General features: G+C 44.9%; 1 protein-coding gene across 2 annotated transcripts in view; it reads left to right on the forward strand.

Moving 5' to 3' along the window:
- LMF1 (lipase maturation factor 1) overlaps nucleotides 1-24,950 on the forward strand; it is a 192,355-nt gene that overhangs the window by 11,235 nt on the left and 156,170 nt on the right. The window contains exon 3 of one of the 2 annotated variants that reach the window (XM_069982140.1): nucleotides 10,676-10,686. In XM_069982140.1, coding sequence (XP_069838241.1) covers nucleotides 10,676-10,686 — 11 coding nt within the window. Of the gene's footprint in view, nucleotides 1-10,675; nucleotides 10,687-20,477; nucleotides 20,511-24,950 lie in introns of those variants that run through there. The other variant, XM_069982139.1, reaches the window with a different exon arrangement.

The following is a 24,950-nucleotide window of genomic DNA, read 5'->3' on the forward strand; positions in this document are numbered from 1 at the left end:
CTGTTCCTGACTGTCCACATTAACATTTTGATAAGTATACAAACCGTACAATCACATATTCCCGAAGCATACATATGCATAGGTGTATATTTACGGGATACACACATAATAGATCGTCCGCAGACCCCGTTGCTCCGTTAGTTGCCCGTTCCTACCTCCTTTTATGTGTCCCTTCTGTTTGGCCCAGCAAACAGAGTCGCCTTTGTTTTAATTCTTGTTTTTCACAGACTGGGGATAGAAAACAAAAAGGGAAGCAAATTATCCGCAAGACTTTTAAAGTCAATGTACAGGGCTCATAGGGGGTCATCCTTCCTGCAAAGGAAGAAGCTTTGGGGAAACTTCCTGTATCACTGGTGGGAGAAGAGGGGATCAGTTTCAAAGCCAAACTCACACGTCCCCTCTTCCTTCCAGAATTCTGGGGATATGGTGCCAACGGCATTGTCCCAGCAACTGAAGGGTGCCCCATTACCATGACATCCCGATGCAGAAAGTGTATAGGATGTAGGATAGGATTATAGGATATGTCTGACATGTCTGCTTTATAAATACCGCAGATATTGTGGCAGCACCTGATTGCCTTGCCTTCTGGCCATTCCTTCTACCAGATGATGTTATAATCCACTATATTATATATGATGCTCCTCGTGGTGGTGACTTTCATTCGGATCAGCTGATGAAACCATTGACGTTCAGAGATGGAAATGCAGATGACTTCTGCAGAAAGGCATGATATTTATAGATGAGTGAACCTCAAGCACGCTCGTGTTCGTCCGAATCCGCATTTGATCACCGGTGGCTGCAGAAATTGGATGCAGCCCTAAGGTGGCCTGTAAAACATGGGTATAGCCATGTTTTCCAGGACTACCTAGGACAGCATCCAACTTTTTTAGCCACCGGTAATCAAATGCCGCACACTCGGGTTCGCTTATCTCTAATAATCGTATTCTGTGGCCTTTTTAATTCCTGTGTTGAACCCTCAGGTAATACTCATTTCTTGGCAGACCTTCAGGTTATTCTCATTCACTTGATTTAGGTCACTCTCACCTTCTTGACGAAAATTTAGGTCAGTCTCACTCCCTTGATGACCTTTTCGGTAATTTTGTTTCTCCTTGTTAGAAGTTCAGCTCATTTTCTTTCACTTATGGTCCATCAGATCGATCCCATTCAGGTCATTCCCATCCCCATGATGGACCTTTTAAGTTGTTCTCATTGATGTGCATTTGGCTTTCTCTTCCTCTTGATGATGAATTTTCAGATCATTATTGTTGTGTTGATGGACATTAAGGTTGTCCTCATTCTTTTGGTGGACCTGGGATCATTCTTCTCTTTATGGACCTTTAGTTTATTCTCATTTCTCATTCCATTTTCACACTTTATTCCCTTGATGGACATCAGGTCATTCTCATTCAGTAGATGAACCTTTAGGTCGTTCTCTTTAACTGAATTGATGCTCAAATCATTTTTATTCTCTTGATGGTTGTTCAGGTTGTTCTTATTCATTTGATGGACCTTCAGGTCATTCTTATTCATTTGATGGACCTTCAGGTCATTCTCTCCCTTGATGGTCCTTAAGCTCACTCTTATTATTTTGTTGGCTCTTTAGGTCATTTCCATTCTCTTTATGGACCTCCTTTTCATTCTCTTGATGGACCTTCTAGTTCATTCTTGTCCCCTTGATAGACCTTTAGCTCATGATCATTCGACTGAGAAATATTCATACAGTTTTAAGGGCCCGTGGTCATTCTTGTTCCTGCGACGACCCTTTCATGTCATTCTCATTCTCTTTATTGACCTTCAGCTAATTCTCATGCCTTTTACAGATGTTTGTTCAGGTAATTCTTATTCTTTTTATGGACCTTGAAGTCACTCATTCCCTCACTTCCCTCATTTTTTGCTGAACATTTGGATCCTTCTCGTGCCGGTGACGGAGGGCCTTCTCGTGCCGGTGACGGAGCGCCTTCTCATGCCGGTGACGGAGGGCCTTCTCGTGCCGGTGACGGAGCGCCTTCTCATGCCGGTGACGGAGCGCCTTCTCGTGCCATTGCCGTGCCATGCCGGACCGCTTGCCCATCCCCATTCTGTTTGTAGAACTTTAGGTCATTCTCTTGATTGATGTTAGATAAATCTTATTCTCATGTCGGATCTCCAGCTTATTCTCATGTTCTTGATGGAATTTTATTTCCATCCTTGTGCTTAACAATTGGTTATCCAGGGCTTGCTCACCGCACCAGGTCAAAGAAGAATCACTTATATTGTAGGAGTCACACTTTTTTGAAAGTATATTTACGTGATGAATCCCTTTAAATTTTCCTTGATTCAGATGAGTGCTGAGCTCTGTAATGTATCCCAGTGTCTGTGGATTTATAGTGTCAGCACAATGTTCCTCCCCCGGGGGTAAAATGAATGAAGAAGCACTGCTTGCCATTCACATCTTTTGATCTGGCCCTTGCATAACTTGACAAAAGCCAATTTCCACAATGAAAACCATTGGCTGTGGGCCATCTCTAGAGATAACCAAATCAGGCACCAGTCTTCCTCACAGTGTCCTGGAGAAATAGGCCAAAGATCCTGGCAACGAAGAGGATTTAATGAGATGATTCACTTTCCATCTCTCTGCCTTGTATGGGAAACTTTCATGTTTTTTTTTTCTTTTCCTGTCCCGTGTCCAGTCCTCTGACAACGGGGTCATCTCCTCTGTGTCTGTCACAGCTGCTCTATAAGATGTCATTAACATGGTATGATTATGTAATTGGGGTCTGGACCACCTAAAATAATGGGTGGAATGCTCCTCTGCTGCTGCCACTAAGGATCAAAATCTCGCCATAGAGGTCAGATTTGTGTAGGTAGGTACTGAGTACTCTGGCCATACACATCAGATTTTTGTAGGTAGGTACTGTCTAAGAGTCGTATTCCACTGAGTGATAATCGGCCTGATTCGGCCGATTGTCGTTCCGTGGAATAGGGACAACAATCAGCCGATGATCGTGTCATCGGCTGATCGTTTATTTAGGATCAAACCTAAAATCATCGGGCACCAGCCCGTGTTGGTGTGTGGAATAGAGATGCATGGTGGGCAGCCGACAATTTCACAAGCACCATACTTTACCTAAGCATGTTGCAGGTCTTCTCCTACACTCTTTCTTCCTTCCGGTCCCACGCGCAGCAGCAGCTTTGGTGCGGCCTGTCTGAGCTGACAGACGGCTCAGTGATTGGCTGAGAGGTCTGTCAGCTCAGACAGGCCGCACCGAAGCTGCTGCTGCTCGCGGAACCGGGTTTAAACAAGATCTGCCCTCATTTACATTATTGATCGGGCCCCCATAGGCCTGTGGAATAGGACCCTAAATCTGGCCTTACACTTCAGATGTTTGTAGGTACGTAGGGGGAGATTTATCAAACATGGTGTAAAGTGAAACTGGCTCAGTTGCCCCTGGCAGCCAATCAGATTCCACCTTTCATTTTCCAAAGAGTCTGTGAGGAATGAAAGGTGGAATCTGATTGGTTGCTAGGGGCAACTGGGCCAGTTTCACTTTACACCATGTTTGATAAATCTACCCCATACTGTCTAAATCTGGCCATAGACATCAGACTCTTGTTGGCTGGCACTGCCCTCAGTAAACCATTTAGCTTTAGGCCGCAGTCAGGGAAGATGAGCAGCAATATGTGTACCTAGCAGACACTTATCATACTGAAGGATGACATTGGTATCATGTGCTTTTGGACATCTTAATATGTTTAGAAAAATCTGATTAGTAAAGCAATGATGGGGTTACTGATTAGTATCTCTCTGCTCCTGTTCTGTGTCCGTCTTCGCTGTACATCCGGAATTCTCTTCACTGCCGAGTTCTAGATCCAGCCCAGTGTATTACAGATTAGTTGATTCCATCTATGAGGGGCTCAAGGAATAGATCTCTAGATACCTTATTAAAATGATTTCTTGACATCTGTAAAGTCTCTACAGTTGTGCGCCAAGCCCAAATAATTTCCAGAATCGTCTTTCCATTTCCTCATTGAGCGGTGGCAGAGGCGGCGGCCTTATTTATAGAAGTAGCATAACATTGGGTCACATGAAGACTTCTTGTTCCAATATCGCCGTCCTCATCTAAGTTACAACTGTTAGACGTGACGGCTGCCAGTAGCGGTTGAACCATGACTTGTCTTGTGACACCTCAAGCTGTCTTCTTGAGGATCTTTTCCATCACTGAGCAGTACTTTTTCTTATTGCGGAGACCCAGCTATATGTGGAGTGTTAAAGCAGGGCTTTATGGGAAAAACATGTCAGTTCCTCCTTATAGGGGTATCCTGTAGGGTGTAGGGTAAGGGATAAGATGATCGATTGGGTCTGATCACTGGGATACAAACAGATCCTAAGGGCCCTGTTACATAGAGGGATAATCTGCCAAATCAGGCCAATCGCTCTGTGTAATAAAGGAACCAATCATCAGCTGATCATGTATTTTGGTCCGGACATAAAATCCTTGTTTGCCGATTGTTATCTCTCCGCTCTCCCCGGTGTCTTCGTGGGTTCTCTGTGCTCTCTGCAGCCACCAGTGCAACTTCAGAAGTTGCTTTGGTAGCTGCAGGAAGTGTGGAGAACCCAGGAAGACATCGGGCAGCGTGGAGAGGTAACATATACAGTTCATTATTTACTATATACAGCAAGGGCTGCACGGACATCGCTAATGATATATATACAGCCCTTGCTGCACAATAATCGTGCTGTGTAATAGCCTCAGTAAACAAGTGCCGATCTATTAGATCAGTGCTCATTTACTAAAGTGATCGAAAACTATCGGAAATGTCTGGTAGCCCCATAGAGAATAAAAGGGGTGCTCAATGTGCAAGGGCGACACACCTATTCATATTAATTTATGGCTTATCCTATGGACTTAGATGGGGGGGGGGGTGTCACAATAGTCTGCTTCCTGATCAGCAGATGCACTGGGGTCGCACACATTATGGTTTTGTTGCATCTCCATATTCATGGAGAGCTGAACTTCCAGATTTCCAGAGCATCTCGCTGCTGGTCCTGAAGCAGGCCGTCCTGGAAGGTACACTTTAAGGAAGAAAATTGGCCAAGCTTCAGGTAGCTACTCTTTATATCTAAATATTCATCAAGAAATGAAAGGAGGTGGCACTCACCATCTTGCTGTAATCCAAACTTTTATTAGGACATTTCAGATGCAGACATCAACGGTGTGCAGACGCCAGCAGGTAGGTGGTAACAGTCTGTTTCGCGGGTTACCGCTTCTACGGACCGCTACGGTCCGTAGAAGCGGTAACCCGCGAAACAGACTGTTACCACCTACCTGCTGGCGTCTGCACACCGTTGATGTCTGCATCTGAAATGTCCTAATAAAAGTTTGGATTACAGCAAGATGGTGAGTGCCACCTCCTTTCATTTCTTGATGAATATTTAGATGCAAAGACTGTCTCTTTTTAAAAGTGGTTTGGCACCCCATCCTTTTTTTCTCTCCACACGGGGCCCGACATTAAGTGGACTTAATAAGGGTTTGTGCTGACCGATTCCTTGTTTTGGTTGTAGCTACTCTTTATAGCTGGCTATGCACATTAGACAGTTGTCTGGTGAATGTCGGTTCGGCACTCAGCTAAGTGTCCCTATCTCCTCATATACATGCACACTTGGCTTGGCATGACCATGTATTCTGGATGGGAAGAGAGGAGAAGGCCGCTGCCAGACTCCACTTATCTTCCCACCAGAATCCAACATACCTGATCATTCTCTCTTCGCACTTCTGCCATTAGGGAGAGTCGGAGTCCCTCTTACGCGGTATAAAGTTGCCCACTCCTAGTAACGTCAGGGGGTTTGACTGTTTGTGTTTGCCCATGTATAAGGGGTATTCCCATCGTGCAGATTAACAAGCTGATCTGTGGGTGTCTGACCCTCCTAACCCCCACAATCCCCAAAATGGGGATGCAATTGTTCCAGCAATGAACATAGACCCCTGTCATACCTCCTGTGATCAGCTTTTTATACCCTATCCTAAGGTTGGGGATATCCCTTTAAGTCCATATCCATGTCTTGTAACATGACCAGGGAGATAGCCATTTGGGGGTACCATTAGCTGGCTGATCTATATTGCAGTCACAGATTCATCATTACTAATAAGGGGCTGCTTTCTTTAGAGGGGGCTCTCCTTAAAAGTTCCTGTATTGGACAGAGCCGTGGGCCATCCTTGCCCGACATTGACATCCATTTATTGGCTACCTACGACCTCTGCCAGTGGTATCAGACATCAGCTATGGCCCGAGATGGGACAGCCGGTCATTAGATGCCACCCTGCATATTCCTGATCCTTCCCTGCTGTCTCTCCAAGTGAGTTTATCCCACGCTGGATGTTCAGGGGTTAATCCCGACTCTTGTAATTGCAGAAACGAGTGTCCCAGATCTCAGAATTCCTCGACCACAATAAAGTGAATCCAGAAACCAGACAAGTTTCATTTACTACCATTCTGTGTTCGCTTCCTTCCCCCTCTAAAACCACGTTGGGTCTGCCCAGCCTTGGCAGCAACGGGAAACAGCTGTGTGAGATTGACGCTGCTCGCACCACACACATTTCGGCCCTGCGAGAACCCGTGATTGAATTTTGGAACCGGAGCGCTGTCTGATACGGCCGTTAGGTGCAAAGTTCACAGACAAGTCTGGGGCGCGCTCAGTGCGGGGAGGGATTTCTCTCGTATTAAGCTTCTCTCAGGCTCTACTGTAACAGCAGCATATCATTACATTACAGTAAATGGTCACATCTCCACGGCCGCCTCGCTCACCAGGATCGGGTGTTATTAAAGCTACAGCGCCGACGCAGGAGCACGGATCTACGAAATGTCATAGATTTTCTCTTTTTTCCCTACACCTGCTACCGCTTCTGTCCAATAAGGGAATTTTCAAGAGCAGCAGCAAATCCCCATAGAAAACCTCTCCTGCTCTGGACAGTTCCTGACATGGACAGAGGTGGCAGCAGAGAGCACTGTGTCAGACTGGAGAGCATACACCCCTTCCTGCAGGACATACAGAAGCTGATACGTACTAGAAGACAAATGTTTTTTTTATAGAAGTAAATTACAAATCTCTGGCACTTTCTGCCACCAGTTGATTTTATTTTTATTTTTATTTTTTTTTTTGCTGAACTACCCCTTTAAATGGTGCAAAATACACATTAGAGAGAGAGAGAGAAAAAAACAAACATGGCGTGCAGCAAGAATGTTTATAAGAGGAGACTGTCCTATTTAGCTACCATATGTATGGATGTAGCAGAGCTGAGAGGTGGCTGACTGCACCAATCATGCTGAAGATGGTAGTTTTACATAGAACATAAGCCAGTTGTAAGGGTCCTATTACAAGGAGCGATTTTTTTAACGATAAACGATCGCAAGCGAGATTGTTTATCGTTACCCTAAAATCGTTCACCATATTACACATAACGATGGTCGTTATAGTCCCGTGTAATAGGGCCCTTACACCGCTCCGTGTCAGGCTGGAGTGTGAAAGCTTACATTCATTGGTCCAGATTTACTATTGCAAATATGGCTAAAGGCTGGGGCAAAATGCAAATGAGTTTTCGGTACCCTCAAATTGATAGCGAGGGGATTGTAGACTCACTGCTGATCTTGAGCAAGAGTCCCCTCCCTAGCAATCTTGCCATTTCAGAAATACACACACACACACACACGGTAATATATATATATATATATATATATATATATATATATATATATATATACATATATATATACACACACACACACACACAGTAGTGCACGGTATTATACACACACACACACAGACAGGCGTTTCGTTTCCCTTACTTCTCTGACACCTGTTCACAATGCCTCCTTCTCTCTGCTATGCAGGGACATAGTGCTAATGGAAGTGCACTGGACTGAACAAGTTGGCATCTTGGTGTGGGGAGACAATACAGTATTTTAAGTAGTATGTGGGGGGATTAGGGGGTTATTGATGCACTGGGTTGGCAAAGTGAACAGAAAGGAAAATGTTAACAGCGTTACAGTAAGGATTGGGTTACTCCATAAAAAAAGCTAAGGAAGGGAGTAAAAAAACAGCTCTGGCCTAAGCAGTAAACTGAGGAGAGACCGGATTACAACAAGGAAGGCGTTTCATCACAAAAGCAGCCCTGGACTAAGCAGTGAACTGATGGTGATGAAAACAAGTTACACAAGGAATAGTTGCCAAGAACTGTATGAGTGGTCAGAAGGTTGCATTGGCTTACCTTCCAGACAGTGTTCTCCCCACATGTACACAGTCCGTCAGTCTTTCTCCTGCACATAGCACTAGCTAAGCAATTATCATACATCTCCACTATTAACCCCAATCCTGTAGAGTTTACTAGATAATAGATGGATGAATGATAGATAGAGATGGGGGGGAGAGAGAGAGAGATGGGGGAGAGAGAGAGAGATATGGGGGAGAGAGAGAGATATGGGGGAGAGAGAGAGATATGGGGGAGAGAGAGAGATATGGGGGAGAGAGAGAGATATGGGGGAGAGAGAGATATGGGGGGGGGAAGAGAGATATGGGGGGAGAGGGAGATATGGGGGAGAGAGAGATATGGGGGGGGGAAGAGAGATATGGGGGAGAGAGAGATATGGGGGGAGAGAGAGATATGGGGGGGGAGAGAGATGGGGGAGAGAGAGATATGGGGGGGGAGAGAGATATGGGGGGAGAGAGAGATATGGGGGGAGAGAGAGATATGGGGGAGAGAGAGAGATATGGGGGGGAGAGAGATATGGGGGAGAGAGGGAGAGAGAGATGGGGGAGAGAGAGATATGGGGGGGGAGAGAGATATGGGGGGGGGAGAGATATGGGGGGAGAGAGAGATATGGGGGGAGAGAGAGATATGGGGGGGGAGAGAGGGAGAGAGAGATGGGGGGAGAGAGAGATGAGCGAGAGATATGGGGGAGAGAGAGAGAGAGATGGGGGAGAGAGAGAGAGAGATGGGGGAGAGAGAGAGAGAGATGGGGGAGTGAGAGAGAGAGATGGGGGAGTGAGAGAGAGAGATGGGGGAGTGAGAGAGAGAGATGGGGGAGAGAGAGAGAGATGGGGGAGAGAGGGAGAGAGAGATGGGGGAGAGAGAGAGAGAGATGGGGGAGAGAGGGAGAGAGAGATGGGGGAGAGAGAGAGAGATGGGGGAGAGATGGAAGATAGATAGATGGATAGATGGATGGATGATAGAGTATATTAGAAGTTTCAGGCCTGTGGATTATACAGTGATTAATCTCGCTATACACATATACATACATGCAGACACATATACATACATGCAGACACATATACATACAAGCACACACACACACACACATATATATACAGGCACATATCATCCCAGGCTGTTGCTCTGCACTTGGTTATTGAACCGTCGGGACTGATTTCCCTCTCAATCACTGTCCTACATTTAGTCCTCCCTGTGGAAAGAGAAAACTTTTTTTTTGTCTTTTTCCCTTTTGCTTATTTAAAGAACAGACCAAAATAATCATTGTAAGCTGAGGCGCAGTCTGGACCGGTCTGGGCTCTTACACTCGGGAGGGGATTGGATTTCAAAGATTCATTTCATTATAAACAGCAGAGCATCTCTGCAGCATCCTGTGCCCACCGCTCCTGCCGTCCCCCCGTCTCCGGGGCTTCCTCTAATAAGAGTCTGGCCTGGAGAGCTGAATTGCAGTTTCTTGAGGATGGAGAGATATGGTTCATGGAGTGTCCTGTGAAGTGGGACCTTGCAGGGTGCGCTCATAATTAATAGCGCCCCCCTCCCTCTCCCTAAACGCTGACATCTGTCTCATTGCTCTTCAATTATTAGTGATGCATCGGCAAAGAATGCTGAAAATGATGAGATTCCATCTATTGTATGACAGCTGTATAGTATCAGTAAGACACGGCTGCTATATATACGTCCGCGGGTTAGGTCTGGTATTACAGCTTATCACCATTCTTCTGAATACCTGATCCAACCCATGGACGATAGTGGGGCCATATGTGGTAGAAAGCTGCCATGTCTTTCTAATCTCTAAACCCCTTTCAGTATCTACAAGAGTCTTCCTTCAGCTGGGGAAGGAGATGACAAATATAGCCACCGTTAGGGCCCTATTACACGGGATGATTATTTTGCAAAAAATCGTTATATCGTTCAAATTTAAACGATAATCGTCTTGGGTAATTGCAGACAGCGATCAAAAAATTGTTTTTGTGTCGTTGATCTTTGATTTAGATCTGACCCCAAAATCATCGTTAATCGTTCATTGTAATTACTCATCGTTCCTTCTTTTGCTTCGATCAGATGGAGGACACAATCGTAGTAACCATCGTAACTAATGACTATGGTTTTGTGTTATATGGTGAACAATAAACAATCATGTTTGCAATCGTTTATCATTAGTCGTTAATCACTAAAAATCGCTTTGTCTTATGGGACCCTTATTCTTCTTAAAGCCATTTTTGGAAATGCCCAGCTATCCGACATTTTCACCATGGTTGGTTGTACCAGATCAAAGAACATTACGTCCAGCTCTTTTTCATCCAGCGTAACCACAGCAGACTATTCATAGCTCCCACACCATACCCCATTTCGGCCTATGTAACTTCAGATATTATATGTGACAGTATATGACATTCCTCTAATGTCCGGCTCTCCGTTCTTCTCTTTTTCAGGTACTCCTTTGGTAAGTGAGACCCTCTAGAAGTGTGAACGTTGGTCTATATTGTCTCTTTGTACTAGCCAAGAATTGGCATGGACCTGGTGACGTCTTCTCTACATTAGGGCCGTAGACCATATATGTAAGTAAAGATCTGGATGGAAGAATTTATACCCAGGTCTGGCACTAAGGACCATGGACCACTATTAACTAAGGTGACCATTGACATCAAGATTTTTTGGACATGTCAAAAGTTTTGATTGGTTGGAATCTGGATATTCAGAATGTTACCAACCACTAGAATGAGAGGGAGGAATTGATTGGCTGAATGCTTCTCTCCCCATCTCATTGCATGAGGTGTGCTCCCCGATTGCAAGATTGAGGGTGGTGGTGGTGGGGGTGTTAGGGGTAAAAAGAGCCAGGAGGGAAATAACAAAGGGTATTAACTCATCTGTCCCTCTTAAGGGCCGTATTACCGCTCCGTGACACTTGTTGGGCAATGGGATCTCCGGCACTGCAGCCGTCACGACCCAGTTGATGGACTGGCCAGTCAGTGACACTCCAGTCACTGATTGGGTGAGCAGGCTATCCATCAGCCGCAACGGGCATTTCCCCCCGAGTCGTGACATCTTCACATGGGGGGGGGGGAGAAGAGGTAAGCGATGCTTCATTGTTACTCTTACCCCTGCTGCCTATTAAAAGTAAGAAGAGGCCAGACTTCTCCTTTAATACCTTGGAACGTTGGAGAATGTGCCAGCAGATTTGCCATTTGGGTCAGGATTGGGTGAAATGAAATTTTTCTTTTTTTTTTTATAATGCCTTCAGAATTGCATAATGGCGTTTTATTTTTATTGCAGTAAGCAGATTCAAAACAACAAGATATTCACAGACTTGCAACATGTAGGTGCTTTTTTCTCTCATCCCAAAACTTGCCGGCTTTCAGTAATTCTATAAAGAAGAAGCAGAAGTTTTCGAGGCGCCTTGATAATCAGAGACCGAAATGTGGAACTGTCGTCTCCTCCAGCCGAGGATGAGGCGTCTGCTGGACCCGGAGGGGATGAGGGACATCCTTGAATTCATTGTCCCCTATAAACATTGGAAATTAGATACTTCATTGTTCTCTCTGTGGCGGAGAAGGCCGAGGGGCAACTGTTGTGGATGTTAATGTGGCTCCCCAGATTTTGTAGACTAGGGCTCTTCTTTTTGGTACCCGACACAGCAGCACTCATATGTATACAGCCATGTCTGTTACAGTGATTATCCATGAGGGTCTTGTGACTTAGACCCCTACTAATAACACATTGAAGTCCTATCCTGGCATATTCCAGGACTAATCAAATGCAATAAGCAAATCTCGGCTTTTCCAAGCAGGATCTGCAGAAATAAGTCTCATACAATGTCATTGTCTTTGAACAGGGTTGCAGAAGCCATGGGATGTGGTCTGTCTTCGGATTTGGTATAGATTTCATCCCAGATCACAACTTGTACCCTTTTAACCTTATGTAGTTATCCATTTTTGCTGTAATTTCCAGTAATTTTTGATGTGTCCTCAAACATGTCAAAACATAGTGATTGCATTGGGTCTCGCTCCAGAAACCTCCTGAAATAGGGTCTCGCTCCTGATCCCAGGATACAGCATGAGTGAACAGTGGTGCTCTCCACATTTGGCCAGCAGGGAGATCCAAATGGTTCTGTCAATAAATTCTAAAGGAGTGAAAAATTTGGATTTGATTGACAGCTGGAGAGTGAAGCGCTCTGCTGTGCACTCCTCCCAGCTCTATCGTGGGATTGCTGCAGGTCTCAGGAGTGAGACCTGGTGCAATCAGTAACTTTAGAAATGCCTAAGGAAATTTCAAAAGTCACTGGAAATGACCGTAACGCTTAAAGGGGTAGTGCGGCGGTAAACAATTATTCACAGAATAACACACATTACAAAGTTATACAACTTTGTAATGTATGTTATGTCTGTGAATGGCCCCCTTCCCCGTGTCCCACCACCCCCACCCGTGTACCCGGAAGTGTGGTGCTCTATACATACCTGTCACGTGCCGACTCGTCTCCGATCTTCAGTCTGCGATGTCGTCTTCGGACGGCCTGGCCGAATCCCTCCGAGCGTCCTGAGTGCCCTCTTCAGCGTCATCAGATGCTCAGCCACAATTGGCTGAGCACAGTTTGGCTCAGCCAATCGCAGCTGAGCAGCTGATGACGCGGCCGCGTCATCGGCTGCTCAGCCGCGATTGGATGAGCACAGTTATGCTCTGCAAATCGCGGCTGAGCTGCCGATGACGCGGCAAAGGGCGGCCGGCACTCAGGACGCTTGGAGGGATTCGGCCAGGCCGTCCGAAGACGACATCGCAGACTGAAGATCGGAGACGAGTCGGCACATGACAGGTATGTATAGCGCACCACACTTCCGGGTACATGGGTGGGGGTGGTGGGACACGGGGAAGGGGGCCATTCACAGACATAACATACATTACAAAGTTGTATAACTTTGTAATGTGTGTTATTCTGTGAATAATTGTTTACCGCCGCACTACCCCTTTAAAGGCTGTTGTTAGGGAGAATAAGATAAAATTGGGCCCTTTAAAATCTTCAACAATCAGCCATCAAGGGAGAAGATGCTTGTGTTGTTTTTTTTTTGGTTGCACCTTTTGTACGGCCAATAAAATCATGGTTATTGGCCACACGCCACCCTTTGTAAACCAGAGGACAAGGATGAGTTTAAAGGGCTGCACAAATGATCCTACAAACGTTCCTGCCACCTGCGCGATTGATTGTGCCTTGTGAAGGCTCAGCAAACAAGCGGCGATCACGGACATTAGCACTCATTATCTGCAGCTAGATGGCCTGTGTAAAAGGTGCCTAATTCTAGGTTCCCACCTGCTTTGGAAACAAAAAAAAACAAAGGACCATGACGAAAACAGCGCAGTCCTATTCAATTGCATAAGACTTGAGTTGCCCTAAGCTCCAGGATCGAGTAATCACTACTAAAAGCATGTACTGGGTCAACAGATGAGCACCAGAGCCTTGTCAGTCAGCTGATCCATTGGGGTTGCCTGGAATTGTATCCCCACCAATTTAATATTGACGATGTTAAAGTTGCAGCCCCCCTAGAGCAAGGTTTCTAAAACTTTTTTCTGCTGGACCCCCACTAAACAGACCAAAATGAGGCTTGGGCCTCATGACACAGACCGTAGAGATCCAACCAGAGCCTTCCCATCTGTGGTAGATGTCCAACAAAAAATTAAGAATATTTCTCCATCTTCTTCCCTTGGGTCATGTGTAAAGCATCTTGTAAAAATCATAGGCTATATAGCAGTCATTTTCAACACTAATTTTTATCCACCCCTATGTCCTTATCATTGACACTGTTTTGATTGAGAAGATGGCTGATTCAGCTGAGGGACATGCAATGTGTACACTACAGCAATCTCTCTTTCCTCTTCTTTGGCCGAGCACATCTTCAGCCTTCAGAGCCGCGTCTTCCTTCACCTGCTTTCCATTTCCTGTTCCTAAACAATGCATAGTGACTTGTCGCCCTGGAGCCTACAAGGACACCCTTTCCTTCATCTCCGCGTTCTTTATAACCAGTGGGACCCCTGTTTTTCTTGTCCTTGGATAAGATGTTCCTCAAGATCGAGATGAATAAGATGTAAATCCATCTTGGCTTGGGCAAAACACAGGAAAACCACAATATAATTTGCGTTATGATTTACTTGGAACAACAAGTCCTCTCACGATGCCTTCGCTTTATCTTGGGGACGGATTCTTCTGTCTCTCTGAGGTCTGAAAAATGGTTGATGAAGACTTCAAAGAACAATGCTTTAGAGAAAAAAAAGACCTTCCTGTTCTCCGCAGGAAGACAGGCTTTTGAAATCTTATTTAGTTCTTTTCTCAAACCAATTTGAATATCTGCTTTTTTTCTGTCTCATGTATACGCCATGAGCCAAACAAAGGGTCTCCATCATCAAAAACAGAAGAAGAAAAAGTTCCATGTTGGTGATTTTGTATATTTATAAAGTGTTAGAAATATATGGTCTTATTTTACGCCAGTACTACTGATGAGATCACAAAGATGGTTGGTCCTGTACTCGAACCTTCATGCTACCTAGAAGTCCACAACATGGTTCTTCATGTGATCATTTAAAGGAGTTTTCTACTTTTTGAAGTGAATCTTTAATCTAAATAGAATATTGAGTCTGTTTTTTTTTCTTTTTAATAACCTGTGACCATTTTCTCTTCTTAAGCCTGAAGACTAATGATGGATCATCAATGTCTACTTTGTGGTGGCCATCTTCTATCTGGGCAATCTTTGTTGCACTTTAGGATTGTAAGTGATCAGCAGGCATTGGATTCTGTTGTGTCTCCAGTTTTCACAGTAAAATGTCTCCATGTTTAAAGCTGGATAAAATGTTGGGTTGGATTTTGTCATCCGTGACCATGGTTTGTTCTTGGGCTTGAAGCCCAATAATAGATGATCAGGGCCTACTTTCTGGTGTTCATTCCTTTATCTAGGCAAACATTATATTCTTTGCCCTGATCGGCATTTGATTCTTCTCTCCAAAGTTAAAAATTTAGGTTGGATTTACATATATCTATTTGTTTGTTTTTTCTTTACCATGACTTTGGAGGCAGTCTCGGTCATATCGGCACCATATGTGAACTGATTGGTGTTGGTTCTCTTCTAATGGTCATCTTTGGGTCAATCTTTTATTCGGTCAGTGCCATGTTTGTATACATTGCTCGCTATAAAGTAGGCACCTCTTGTAGTCCTCTGTGGAGGATGGTCAGGTGATTTTAATGGGAGTTGAAACAAAAATTGGACTTTTTTTTTCCTTCCTAATGTTTCCCAGGGAAAAATGGTATTTTGTGTCTGGAAGACGCTCATCTCTCTCTCCACCAGCCCAACGTTGGGGCCGATAGCTGTGGGCAGAACAGCCGTTTAATGGCTACAGCCAGCTTTAATTGCTAAATATCCTGAACATAGACACTTGCTTCCCAGTGTTTTCAATCAAGTCTCTACCACTCACCAGAATGGGTGACTTACATATTCTCGGTGACCCCATGCCCTCCCCTCTCTTAAATTCATGCTCTCAGAACAGCTTAATGAGGGGTTTACTGGTCCAATTGGATGTTTTTATTAAAACCCATTAGTGCAGTGAAGCAGTCCGCCTGAAGGAAGCAATTAGCTCAAAGTAAGTGAGGTTGGAGATTTCCCTAGTTGTAGCAGAAACATCTCCCCCCCCATGTTCCCCTTAAACTATTCCAGACAAGCTCCACTCCACAACCAGGGCCTGGCAGCATCTCGTGGATGGAGGTTCTCCATGCTTACTACAATATAAACCGTCTGTACGTGGAGTATACGTGTTTATCACGTTGTGTCGTGTTAAAGGAACACTTATGTAAAATTGGATGCCGCGCCTAGTACAGGTTACCATTTACCCTGGTTACATGGGGGGAAAATAAACCTGATGAGCGCTAATGGAATTAGGATACATAAATGCTTGGTGGCTGGCGCTGGTATTTTTGGAAAGTTTGCAGTAATGTCTTTAATGAAGATGAAAACTGAGTCAGTATCTGGAAACATGTACACGGTCAAATTCCTTTAAAGGGCTTAAAGGTAACCTTTATTTAAAGGATAATGGGTAAATGTAGGATCCTAGTGGTCAGATTTCCACTCCCCGCGATATTAAGAATGAGATTCCCGGTATGGATTGGCAGTATGACTGCCACCTTGCAGCTCCATTTATTGTCTATGGGACTGCTAAGGATGGCAGATTAGGGAATGACTAAAGTGGCTTCAGAGAAATTAACCTCTGCTTCATTACGATGAACACATCTCTTTAAATTGTGGAGGTCCCCGTCCTAGGACCCCAGCAGTCAGGAGTTTATTCCCTATCCTGTGATGGGACAACTTCTTAGTATAAGGATAAGTTGTTATTAGTGTTAAGTGGACTTGAAGCTTTCTTGGTTTGGCAACTTCTCTAAACAAAAACGTTTGCATTTGATTCCCGGCAGCTGGAGAAGTTGGATGCCGTTCTAGGGCTCCCTGGTGAACATGGATATGGCCATAGGCTGTATCCATATGCATTTTTTCCAGGACTCCCTAGGACTGCAAATGCCGAACGTTCGGGCTCGGAGAAGTTGGCAAGCATGTGTTTTCCCAAGTCTTCCCAAGTTTCCCAAGATTAACAATGTCGAAGTAAAGATGTGTTTTTTATAACGATCAGCGTTTAGACGGTACGATATATCGTACGGTAAATTCGTTTTGCGATCGCTTAAGCCCATCTCACACATAGGGTAAATCGGTGAACGACTGTTTACATGGGACGGTCCGCAAATTTTTTGCGAAAGATCAACGACTATTTGAGAACATGTTGAAAGATCAAAATGAACGATTTATCGCTCGTCGCTTGATCGTTTGCAGCGTTTACACGTACGATTATCGTTCGAATTTGGTCGTTATTGTGCGAATTCGGAAGATAACCGTTCCGTGCAAAAGCAGCATGACACAGTCCAAATAGCAAAGTCAGTATCTGAGTGCAAGGTCACACCCTTTTGACGATCGTAACACCTAGTTTATTTATTTATTTATACGATATAACGATATATATAACAGAACAGTGCAGGACACTCTAAGAAGATATATCCCAGAATTTTAGTTTCATAGTTTTGCAGCAGATGGAGACCACTGATCTATAGGGTTAATGAACCCCCTAATTTTGGGTCCATCCATAAATTACTAATTTAAATTTTATGATCAGGTTGGATGGGAAAAAAAAAAAAAAAAAAGTTTGCTTGCATCTGTTAATCCCGTCCATAGTAAAGACCCCTACAAAATAAAATACATCTATAAAATAAGCCCATAATGATCCTGCGCTCGGAGCTCCTTAATCCGGCTCTGCGTGGTGCATGGCAGAACTTTGGGGGAGATTGGACGAGCCTTAATGTGTCTCACCCCGGCCCCTGATGCAGAGCTCGGCTACGTTGGCCTCACACTACATCTCAGATTTATGTCTCTCTCATTAGCCTGTCTGCTGACCTGGTCAGACTCCACGTAAAATAAGATTGCAGTAATTTATAACCAGTGATTAGAGGCATGTGCACGGCTAAAGGCCGGGGGGAGAGCAGATCCTACGATGGAAACACCAAGCCACTAATTTCCGCCAGTCGGACCCCGCTTGTGGCTATTTCCCCTGCTCCGACTGATTGGGATAAGGTGATCTAACCGCACTGTGGTGTATTACAGGGGTCTGATGTAATGGTAAATGGGAGCGCTCTGCAACGTATGGCTCCGATCAGGGGCTACTTTAATATGAACAGCATGGAAGATACAAGATGTGGGGGGCATGAGTCATGGTTTGGGGGCAATGTGTCCTCCTCCTTAATGTCTATGCCTAAAAAATCCCAATTAAATTATATAAATCTATTTTATGATATAACATCCAGAAGGCACATCACCCAGATTTCTTAGTTATCTATTAATATGACTTCAAGTGTCCTGGAAATCTGGATAACGATTCAGTATGTGCCACAATATGTTAAATTATTGGATGAACTAAAGGGGTCCTCTGCTTTGGACAATTCCATTTTGTTAAAGGAGACCCCAGAATATAAGCATCACAGGGTCACCTGCTACTGGAGCCCCCAGTGCTCAGCAGAAACACTATAATCTATATGAAGTGGAATAGGGGTCCAGTTTCCCTGCAGTAACTCCACAGGTGAGACCAGGCATTAGAAGTTTCCCAGCTTAGTTCAGAAACAGCACCACACCTGTCCCCAGGTGGTGTGTGGTATTACAACTCAGCTTTATTTACTTTAATAGAACAGAACTGCAGTACCCCACACAAATAGTGGCGCTGTTTTTTTGTAAGAAAGTGGACATGTTTTTCTAATCCTGGACATTCCCCTTAAACTCTAAGCTTCCAGCAGATGCGGTAGATAAATCTACAATAACTGAATGTAAACCTGCCTGGGATAAACCTATGTTTATCCTAAGATAAGAGGAAAGAAGTTACTAGTAGGGCAGACTAGGTGGAGCAGGGGGCTTTTCCTGCCGACAGTCTTCAATGTTTAATTTGATTCCTGGTTGCTCGAGAAGTTGGATGCCGCCCTAGGTAGTCCATTGAAAATATATATACGATAGACTGCATCCATATTTTTCTGGCAGCCCTTGGGGGGCATCCAACTTCTCCAGCCATAAGGTGTCTAGTGCAGAGTGTTTAGGTGTGAAGAACGTTTCAGAACCTAAGCAATTTGGCAAATTCGCTCAATGCTACTAAGCAGGCTACAGAGATCGGTTGCAGTTGCTGGTCTTACTCACCAAGTCTCCCAGAGTATTTTGAGCCATCTCCCATCTTTCTAGTTGCAGACATTCCCGAGTTACATGATTTTTCTAAAAGCCAATCTGTATCCAAGATGGCGTCGACCGGGAAACTACAGTTCCCAGCATGCATTGCACCTCAGAGCCAACCCGCTTATACATGAGGGCTCTGAATGGGGAAGGGGGGCACCTTCTTATTAATTCCTTATCCCAACATCTTGCCTAGTTCTGTATATTTTCTCTAGCAGTGCACATACACATAACATTCACATCACATTACACATATATGGGCTCCATTTACAGATGGTTGATAAAGTATGCCTATTTGGGCTCTGTCAGATATATACTTATTTATATGGTCTGGGATAGCATATAGCATAGCGGCAATATTCCACACAAAGAAATACAGTATGTATGTTTTATGATTGGTGGAAAGTGTATATAGAGAGTGTCAGCCTTTCACTGGAGGTATACATCAAGGAATACAAAGACCTATTCTAATTAAAAAAAATATATATTATATATATATATATATATATATATATATATATATATATTATATATTTTTTTTTTTTTTTTTTTAATAAAAAAAATTGAGAACTGATTCTGGTTAGCAATGGTAAACTATAGTATAAATTGACACCAATACTGTATTGACACATAAAAGCGATAGTAAAAGGAATAAAATACAATAATTTTTTTCTATAAATGTGTCCCCCCCCCCCTTTCTTTCTCCCTCTTGGCACGTGTATCGTTACTCTCACAACCGGCGAGATCCATAGTGTGAAGCTGGCACGGTGCCCACGCGGCTCGTCCACCTCGAGGTTAACGTCTGACTTCAGAAAGCTGCTCTGCATTTCAAGAGCAGGAACTGCGAGTACTGAGAAATGTTAATTTGCAATGCCCCGAAGCAGAGAATATGCTAAATATTCTGAATATATCAAGACTAAATGGCCCCGTGTTGCTAGGTCCAATTTCCGCTGAAGGGAAGCATGTTCTTCTCCATTGCAGCTCCATTAGGCCGAGAGAGGCCATTACCACAGCGTTTTCTTTCAGCCTGGCCCCGTGGCACCTGTATGGATTTAAGCCATCTGCGGGGAGGAAGTTTGGTTGTCACGGCGACAGGACTTTAAAAAGTACCATGACAAAAGCCGAGCAGGCCGAGGGGTCAGTGCGGTGGGTGTGGCGGTCACAGGGGTCACTTCCTCTCTATCCCCCCCCCCCCCACACACACACACACTTTAATACGGCTATGGAGAGCAATATGCAAAACATTACAGCCACAGGGCCCGGATTGTCATGCTGCGGAGAGTTATCAGCCATTAGTGCTGTGGCTACATTATATGGCTGTATAAGTAACCTTCACAATCTCCATCATGTTAAAGTTGCCATCATGTCTGTCATGTCAGTTCGGAGCTGAATTCTATGAATTTCTATGAAACCTGAGTGACTGTGACTAAATCACCATATGCGGAAGCCGTCAGCACCCCTACTGGACCCAGTTCTGGAGTCCACATCTGAGCAGGTTTGTTATATAGGTTGATGTATAGGGTAGTCCGTGATGAGACAAAGATTGGCCATAACAATAAATCCACCTGCCTACTATTGTGTACTGACCCCCCTATCCATATGACGTCCGCTGTAGTATCAGCATCCTGTAAGGTGTGAGGACCCCATATCCCTGTGATGTCTCCTGTGGTATCAGCATCCTGTAAGGTGTGAGGACCACATATCCCTGTGATGTCTCCTGTGGTATCAGCATCCTGTAAGGTGTGAGGACCCCATATCCCTGTGATGTCTCCTGTGGTATCAGCATCCTGTAAGGTGTGAGGACCCCATATTCCTGTGATGTCTCCTGTGGTATCAGCATCCTGTAAGGTGTGAGGACCCCATATCCCTGTGATGTCCCCTGTGGTATCAGCATCCTGTAAGGTGTGAGGTGCGGACCCCATATCCCTGTGATGTCTCCTGTGGTATCAGCATCCTGTAAGGTGTGAGGTGCGGACCCCATATCCCTGTGATGTCTCCTGTGGTATCAGCATCCTGTAAGGTGTGAGAACCCCATATCCCTGTGATGTCTCCTGTGGTATCAGCATCCTGTAAGGTGTGAGGACCCCATATCCCTGTGATGTCTCCTGTGGTATCAGCATCCTGTAAGGTGTGAGGACCCCATATCCCTGTGATGTCTCCTGTGGTATCAGCATCCTGTAAGGTGTGAGGACCCCATATCCCTGTGATGTGTCCTGTGGTATCAGCATCCTGTAAGGTGTGCAGACCCCATATCCCTGTGTGTGTGTGTGGGGTGGGGTGGGGGGGCCTGGTGTGTACAGTGGTTAGCTAGGTGGCCAGTGTGGCAGTAACATCTGCATGATGCAAGTACACAAGGTCTCCTGCAGAACCTTGCCCATCACCCGCCATCTTGTCATCTTTCCATCCAGGTGCCATCTGCTCCCCAAGTAAGTGACGCACACGCACCTGGCATCCACATGATGGAAGACGTGACCCATCAGACCAGACACCTTCTTCCATTGCTCTATGCTCCAGTTCTGTTGCTCACATACCCATTTCAGACCCTTTTGTGGTGGACAGCTTTACAGCAGCCCTTCTGTGCAATTGGATTAGAACCAATCACCCCCACATACATCATTGAGCTTTGTGCTCCCATGATCTTGCCCCTGGCTACCAGTTGTGCTTTCTTGGGGCACAATATGGCTGGTACCAACTACCACATATTGGCGACACTCCACAAGACTAGCCGCTGTGGAGATGTTCCGACCCCATCACCTACACCTCAGTATTCAGCCCTTGTTGCTCAGATCCTTAGACTAGTATCTAGTATTGTACATTCAGAAGAAGTCATTGCCCCCCCCCATTGCCTCCTATATAACCTCTATAGCAGATGCCAATACATTGCGTTTCTTTTCCTCCATTATAAAGTGGAGACGTTTATGGTCTCTTTATACACCCGGGTACCATTCCCCACCATACAGTCGGCAGTGACACCGGTAAATCCGCCATTGTTGCCGTATTCCCCAGGAGATGCAGATTTCCTTTGCCCACTGTGGGAATGTTGCTGTGGCGGACACTTCCTCTGGGTAAATGATATGGAGTTTTCTCTCAGCGCCGCCGTCTCTCTGAAGCGCTCTTTGTCTGGCTGTGTAAGATGAAGGCTTTCCCCACATTGAACGCCCACAGATTTGCCTCTGCCATTGATATGGCTTCTCGTTTCTGAAGTCTGCCTCCTTTTATTTGTCACTACAAAGAATGGCCGGTCCGGCTACCTCTAACCTCCTGCACCCAGGTGGGCTTTAATATGAAAGCCACTGACTTCAGCCTTTGGGTTGCTCTGGCTTTGTTCCTCTGGGTCGGGGGAGTGGGTGGGAGTCTAGAGTTTCTAAAGAGCTTTGAACAAAAAAAAAAAAAACTAAACAAATCCCAAATTTTTCATTTAGAGTCTAAATTTTTTGTGGCCATCTGATAATAAAAACCTTAGCGTTCGCCCAAGCCCTCATCTTATCATGAATGGGATTTAATTGTGTTGTTTTTATGGACGACTTTTTACAGTTATATAGCCCAATTTACGGTGTCGAATTTTTTGCAAAAAAAATTCAGCACCTTACACTGGAAGCGATCCCTACTACTACTGTGCCTGACCCTCACTATAACCACTCTTGTGGTAGACGTGCACCGCTATGTGTATGGTGATATGTGACGCCTCCTCCCTGTGATGCATCCACAGCTCAGGACCTTGGAGGGAAGTGAGGGTTTGTTGGTTTAGCAGTGGGGCAGCCGTGCTGTAGGATTATTTGCTAATGGATTTACAAGCTGCTTTACACCTGTGACATGACAGCTCTCAGCCGCCTCCATGTGTCCTGCCGCTGTCACTGAGAGCTGACAACAGGTTGTTCAGGGGGACTTGTCTAAGCTGAGAACAGTTCTCAGGGTGATCACTATCCAGTGTGTACAGGTCCTGCTTCCCTCCAGTGCACCCCACCGAGCACAGCCACCTGCCCCCAGTACCACACCTGTGGGGGGAATTATAGAGACACAGGCCTGAGAGAACATCTATCTATCTATCTATCTATCTATCTATCTATCTATCTATCTAATCTCCTACCTATCATTCATCTATCTATCTAAAGCAAAGATGCCAGCAGCACTCCCAGAGTTAATTTGAAACGTGTAAGGATTTATTCCATAAGTGAAGTACAAAGTGCAACACAGCAATCAATAAGCATTATTGATTGCTGTTCTGTACTTTGTACTTCACCTATGGAATAAATCCTTACACCTTTGAAGTCACCTCTGGGAGCGCTGCTGGCATCTTTGCTTTATACATTGGCTCTATGGTCTGGACCCTCTGGCACCCATTACAAGCTTATTCTAGGCAGTGCTACTCACAATCCGTTTGTCTATCTATCTATCTATCTATCTATCTATCTATCTATCTATCTATCTAGCGGAGGTAGCCAAGGTCTTCCCTGGTCTAATACACTGACTATAATTCACAGCAGAAACTGGTGTACATTCTAGTGGAAGCAGCTCAGTGTAGGGTGCCTTGTTACATCTCTCAGTAAAGGTGAGGCCTCCATCTCCAGCTGGTGTGTGGATCGCTCTGTGTACATCTGTATTCCTCAGCATTGTCGCCTGGCGGTCATGCAGCAGATGACTGTACAGGAGCGTCGGAGCAGCTCAGGGGTCTGCAGGTAGCACAATGCTATCTCTCTGTCATAACCCCACTCCTACTGACAAGTCATTACACCGATAGCGATCTGTCAGAGTGACAGCCGCCTTCATCAGAGCGGGGGAGGGGAGAGGCACGGGAATCCATTAGAAGAGTAATTATAGAGATAAAACCTCTCCCTGATTCATCTGCACCTACTCAGAGCCGGGATCTATTCCCACAACACCCCAGAGAACTGACGAAAAGTGGTTCTCCTCTTAGAAAAGTTTCAGCGCTTAGATTGTGCGTAACCGAAAAAATTCAAGAAAAACTTTCCTTCACTCTATCTATCTATCTATCCATCTATCTATAATTATCTATCAATCAATTATCTATCAATCATCTATCTATCAATTATCTATCTATCAATTATCTATCTATCAATTATCTATCTATCTATCTATCTATCTATGTACACTATAATCATTTACTTCAGATTTGCTATTCAGTCCCATTGCTAGAGATGTTTAGCATCCGTCAGCGGCCAATGCAGTCGCTTTTACAGACATGGGTGAGAATGGGTGGTTGTATAGAGCTCCCTGATACCAGTTTGGGGCTGCCTATTTTCAGGGGGATGCTTTATTTTAATCTAGCCTGTAAATCCTCCTCTGTTATCATTATTATTACTTATTTATAACACGCCCTTAATTCCAGAGCGCTATACAAGCGACAGGGGTAAGAGGAGCATTACAAGATCAAAAATGGCAGACTGGTACATGGGAAAAGTGGACCTTGCCCACGAAAATTAATACATTGGGCAATGGGGAGCCAGTGACGGGATTGGCAGAGGGAAGAGGCAGAGGCAGCAAAGGGGATAGGTGGTTTAGTGGACTGGAGGGAAGCGAGGAAGGCCAGAGAGGAGGATGTTACGGTAATCCAAGCGGGACATAATGAGCGCATGTACCAGTAGATTTGTGGAGTCGGGTGAGACAAGATCTGATTCTGGAGATGTTTTTGAGCTGAAGGCGGCAGGAGGCAGGTGCCTTTTTTTCGGAGGTTGTCTTTTATTCGGGGAAACGGTATATCATCTATCGTATCAGCCTACAGTATATGGAGTAAACTCTTGGACCCCAGATCTTAATAATTGATTTTGTCATTCATTCTAATTGCCACAGATGTATAGCCTTTACCGACACTCCCACTGGTGAGAGTGGGTCATTGTATAGAGATCCCTGATACTGTAATAGTAATAGTAGTTCCTGTGATTTTTTTTTTTCCCTCCTGGATCTCCCCCCATCAGCG

Source organism: Dendropsophus ebraccatus, chromosome 9 (genome assembly GCF_027789765.1).
Source record: "Dendropsophus ebraccatus isolate aDenEbr1 chromosome 9, aDenEbr1.pat, whole genome shotgun sequence".
In the NCBI taxonomy this organism is placed as follows: Eukaryota; Metazoa; Chordata; class Amphibia; order Anura; family Hylidae; genus Dendropsophus; species Dendropsophus ebraccatus.